The 4,906-nt window shown below is 37.1% G+C and overlaps 1 protein-coding gene across 1 annotated transcript; it reads right to left on the reverse strand.

Moving 5' to 3' along the window:
- Window positions 1-1,311: 1,311 nt before the first annotated feature.
- Window positions 1,312-3,939, reverse strand: LOC107784939 (uncharacterized). Its single transcript, XM_016606141.2, has 3 exons — window positions 2,922-3,939; window positions 1,718-1,797; window positions 1,312-1,627 (listed from the first exon to the last, which is right to left on the reverse strand). Exons 1-3 carry the CDS (start codon window positions 3,798-3,800, stop codon window positions 1,534-1,536), a joined length of 1,053 nt encoding a protein of 350 aa, XP_016461627.1. The 5' UTR covers window positions 3,801-3,939; the 3' UTR covers window positions 1,312-1,533.
- Window positions 3,940-4,906: the final 967 nt, after the last annotated feature.

Below are 4,906 nucleotides of genomic sequence, written 5' to 3' on the forward strand. Positions count from 1 at the left end.
ATTTCTGTACTCTATACTCTGTCAACCTCTCCCTCTTTTTCACTTCAATAAAACCTAAGGAGTTTCTCCAACTATGTCCTCTTTTTCAAGGAAACATTGTGTATTATCTCATACATGATTCAATTCAGAACACAGACCACAGAATATAGAGTAATCATCAACAGCTCGTGATAGTATCTGAATGGATGTCGATAACAGGTATACAAATAAACATAAATGAAAAATGAAAAGGCACACGTCTTATTCCAAGTAAAATAAGTAGAGTTTTACTAATGAATTATGGCGACAAAACCACTTTTCACTTGGAGCAAATTGCACGTGTTCATAGATAGATGCAAGTTTAATCAAGATAGAATTGACATTAAATATAGAAGAAAGCCAGCTGAATGAATCTTCATATCCATAGTGCCAACAAAAGTTCGGCTAAGTTAACCAAGAATCTCATAATAGAATTGTACACACACCTGGTAAGATTTAGATTCCAACGCCAAAAAAAACCTCGTATCTTTTGGAAAGTATATAAGATGTCGACATCAACTGACTTGTCCTCCTACGCCAATTACCGTGTCAACTAGATTATTAATGCAGACCAACTATGAGGAGGAAGATACAAGTCCAGATTTTAAGTTTGTCCATGTGATATACAATTGTGCTCATTGCTACTCCAGAAACAACGAATTCAAACTGTGTTTTGTATGTGCGCGCAAGGGACTCTTACATACCTCATACCTATCATCATTTAATTGGTAGAGCTCTCCTATAATTTCCTTCTTCCACAAGTTAGAAAAGCTAGTTTTGTTCGTTTGTTTTTTTTAAAACAAATTTATTTGGTTCAGGATTCTTCAAACAAATTGGAGAAACTAAGGTGTCCAACCATAAACTAAGGTGATGTCTCAAATAGAAAGTAGATCAAAAGTACAGAACCTAATACTTGGTACATCCCAAGTAGCCATTCTGACTGCAAACAATCGTTCGAAGGGATTGTTCCTCGACAAGGAATGCATCTAATTGCCGTACTTATTTTCCAATAAGGATCTTTCTAAGCCAAGAGACAAAAGATATACAGGCAGTGAAGATTGTATAGCATATCAGTAGCTTGCCAACATGAAAACTTGATAACTGCAATACCTCATACAAATTTGAGTTCTACAACATACATCCAACAGAATATGAAGCATCACAAAGAGCTAATAATAGTGTCCACGTGGATGTCTATCAAGCACACAAATAAGATTACCAAAATGAAAAAGGCAACATCTTAAAACATGTATCATCCCGGAATAGAGTAGAAGTTCAGTAATGAACTATATCACCAACCTGGAACCATAGAACCTTTTCTCATTTTAAGCATATTTTAACATGTTCATTGATAGACAGCAGCTTTAATCAACAGAAAACAAACAATCGGCTTAGAAGAAACTCAGCTGAATGGATGATTAGGTCTGCCCAGAAAAATTGGGCTTAGTTACCCAACAGTCTCAAACAATCAGCAAGTATAATATCAATTATAAAATTCTACACACTTGGGAAGATTTAGATTCCAAAGCCAAAAACAGCACGTATCTTGTTGAAAATAAGATCTCGCCATCCCCTCTCAGTATTCTCCACAACAGTTGCATTTCCATATCTGCAGAGTTGAAGTGAGAAGCATGAGAGATAGAAATCATACTTTGCATATGAGTAGAATAGGATGCTATACCGACGAACTACAACTGACCTGTCTTCCTCCGGCACATTACTATGTGTAAGCTTGACTACTGTAACTCCAGGTTCAGGCTCATCAAAAACAATTCGAACCTGCAAGACCAATATTAAAGTTACATCAGAAAACTAACAACTTGTCTCTTAGACTATCTCATCTATAACAACAACAACCCAGTGTAATCCCACAAGTGGAGTTTAGGGAGGGTAGAGTGTACGCAGACCTACAAGTGGGGTCTTGGAATGATAGAGTGTACGCAGACCTTACCCCTGCCTTTAAGAAGGCAGAGAGGCTGTTTCCGGAAGACCCTCGGCTCGGGAGGGGAATCTTAGACTATCTCATCTACCATGAACAATTTCTTTGTGTCTATTGATGTAGACAAATGACAGCAATATTGCATAAAAGAGTTACACCATTCTATTTAAGCATTCTGAACTGACAATACTAAAAGAAATATAAGGACTTTGAATGCATAAAGCATATTTGGCTGCTATCACATTTCAAATCAATACAAATTACAATGTAACCGTTATTAATCCTTAATTCCCTGTAAACTATGAATAAAAGCATGATTCATAGAATGGATGAAGGTATTAGACTGGATGAATACTTCAAAGTTCATGGCGGGTGCTTCCTTTCAAATTGGATTGTTAAGTAACAAACTAATATAACAGAGCAATGCAGCAAAAAATGAGAGTGCAGTTGATATGATCCCTATTCTCCATAGGCCATCGAAGCCAACTAAGCCAGAAAAGCTGTTCTGCTTATCATACATTCAACACATAAACCCACTGTCAAAAACATTTTGTCATGTTCCCGGAAAAAAGCCTTGGTCCATGCTTCTCTTACAACCAGAATAGTGGACTAACAAAACTTTGTCCATCTGACAATGCTTACAAACTAAATCGGTGATCATTTGACCATAAAATATGCTCTCCTCTCTAAACATATAACATTCACACGGTCATGTATACTCAAATTCATCAGATTGATGGAGTTTAAGTTCTATGCATTGATGGTATAAAAGATATTCACATAATCAGGTCATTTAAAAGGTAGTTGTAGGTAATCTATTTAATATATAAGCATTCATTGATAACCTACCATAAATGGCAAGTAATGTGTTATAATAAGTTAGGTTAAATTACAGTAACGGTATAAATTATTTGATATCGATGCTTAAAGATACTACAGAAACGCAAGGGCCAGAATATCATACCGTGGACTCAATCCCATCAGGCCAGCTACCAAACCGCCAATTCTGTACAATCAATTTTCCTTCCTGCAAATCCACATTTTTCCCAGTCACTGACCCATCAAATATAGTAAATTCACCCCCAATCTCTTTACTGATCCTCGCATTGCTCTGTGAAAAGCCCTTCCATCTCCTCTCATCCATCAAAATCTCAAACAAATCCTTCGCTCTGCAATTGAACTTCTCCGTCATCGCAATCGTCTTAAACCCTTCCTTCTTCTTCTCCTCCTTCTTCACAACCTCTTTCACTGCAACTTTATCCTTCTCAACTGCACCTACCCCCTTGGCAGAACCCGCAGTTTTGCTTACAACTTTCTTCGATTCGAGGTCGTCCTTAGCAGGACCACCTCTCGCCATAGCATTAACATAAACCTGAACTTGCTCGAAAACGAAAGTCTTCCCTTTTGCAATAAAAGCATCTTTTAATCTTTTCCCGATGGGACCCTCATCCCTAATTGTAACCCTAGCTTCAGGGTCTTCACCAGCATTCTCGTCGGATATATAAGGGATTTCTACAGTCCCTTCAGTTTTCAACAAACTTGTGCCGTCAGTGTCTTTAGCTTCACCTTCCCATGAAAGTACTAGACTTAATTCATACCCTGGAATTATCTTTCCCTTGCGGATATTAACGTACGCTTCTCCTTCGAGTTTTTCGAGCTTTTTCGTTCGGATGTAGAGATTGCCTTCGCCGTTGAGGAGTGTTTGGTTTGAGAGTAGCTTGTTGAAGAAGTTGCGGGACCATTCGAGACAATCGGTTTCAGACCAGTGCCAGTTGTGGACGTTTGTGCCGTCTGGACGGTCCTCCACGATCCATCTTTTGTCTCCTTCTCCCATTCGAGCCATTCTGCGTTTAATAAGCGGCGGCGGAAAGCAGTTGAAGACGGCGGCGACTGTAAGAATTGGATCTGGGAAAAGAATGTGTACGCGAGAAAGTGCAATAGAGAGAAATGCTAGTAGGAACGGTCTGGAGGGTTCTGAAAAAAGATGGATCTAGAAGTTGGACCTTTAAGGCCCAACATTTTTGGTATATACTCCATATTTTAGAAGGATCTAAAAGGCTCAATTTTTACGTTTTTTACTTTTGCCGGGAGGCTATTATTACAAAGATTTAGGTTCTATTTGGCCAAAATACATAAGTTGACACCTGAACGAGTGTTTGGTCAATATTGTCCCTTATTTTTTAGGATAAATCTATTTTGGTCCCTCAAATATAATCCTGAATATATTTGGTGCCTTAAGTATGTAAAAATGGAGCACCTTTAGTCTCACTGATACAATGTGTTCAAAAACTAACGATGTTACCCAACTCTGATTCATGAAGTAAACTGAAGCAAAACGTTTCCTCTCCTTTTATTGGATAACGCAAATTATCACTTAAATTTCTCATTTTTAGATAATGTCTTCTAAAATTTTGACCTTGAAAATATCCCCTTTTTTGTCAGTTTTCAATGAGAAAATGACACTGTATAGTCGCTGTAAAAATAGTAGCCGAAAAAATATATAAAATTTGTATAAATCAACCCAAAATTTTTAAATGTATATATATACAAATTTTATATATTTTTCGGCTATTATTTTTACAGCGGCTATACAGTGTCATTTTCTCATTGAAAACTTGCACATAAGGGGATATTTTCAAGGTCAAAATTTTAGAAGACATTATCTAAAAATGAAAAATTAAAGTGATAATTTGCATTATCCAATAAAAGGAGAGGAAACATTTTGCTTCAGAGCAGAAGATTTATTTCATGAATCAGAGTTGGGTAACACAGTTAGTTTTTGAACATATTGTGTCAGTGAGACTAAAGGTGCTCCACTTTAGCATACTTAAGGGACTAAATATGCTCAGGGTTATATTTGAGAGACCAAAATAGACCAACCTTCAAAGATAAGGGACAATATTGGTCAAAAACTCTAATGGACCGAATCCATGTTACACATTTTCTGTG

The sequence above is a fragment of the Nicotiana tabacum genome, chromosome 4 (genome assembly GCF_000715075.1).
Source record: "Nicotiana tabacum cultivar K326 chromosome 4, ASM71507v2, whole genome shotgun sequence".
Taxonomy (NCBI): Eukaryota; Viridiplantae; Streptophyta; class Magnoliopsida; order Solanales; family Solanaceae; genus Nicotiana; species Nicotiana tabacum.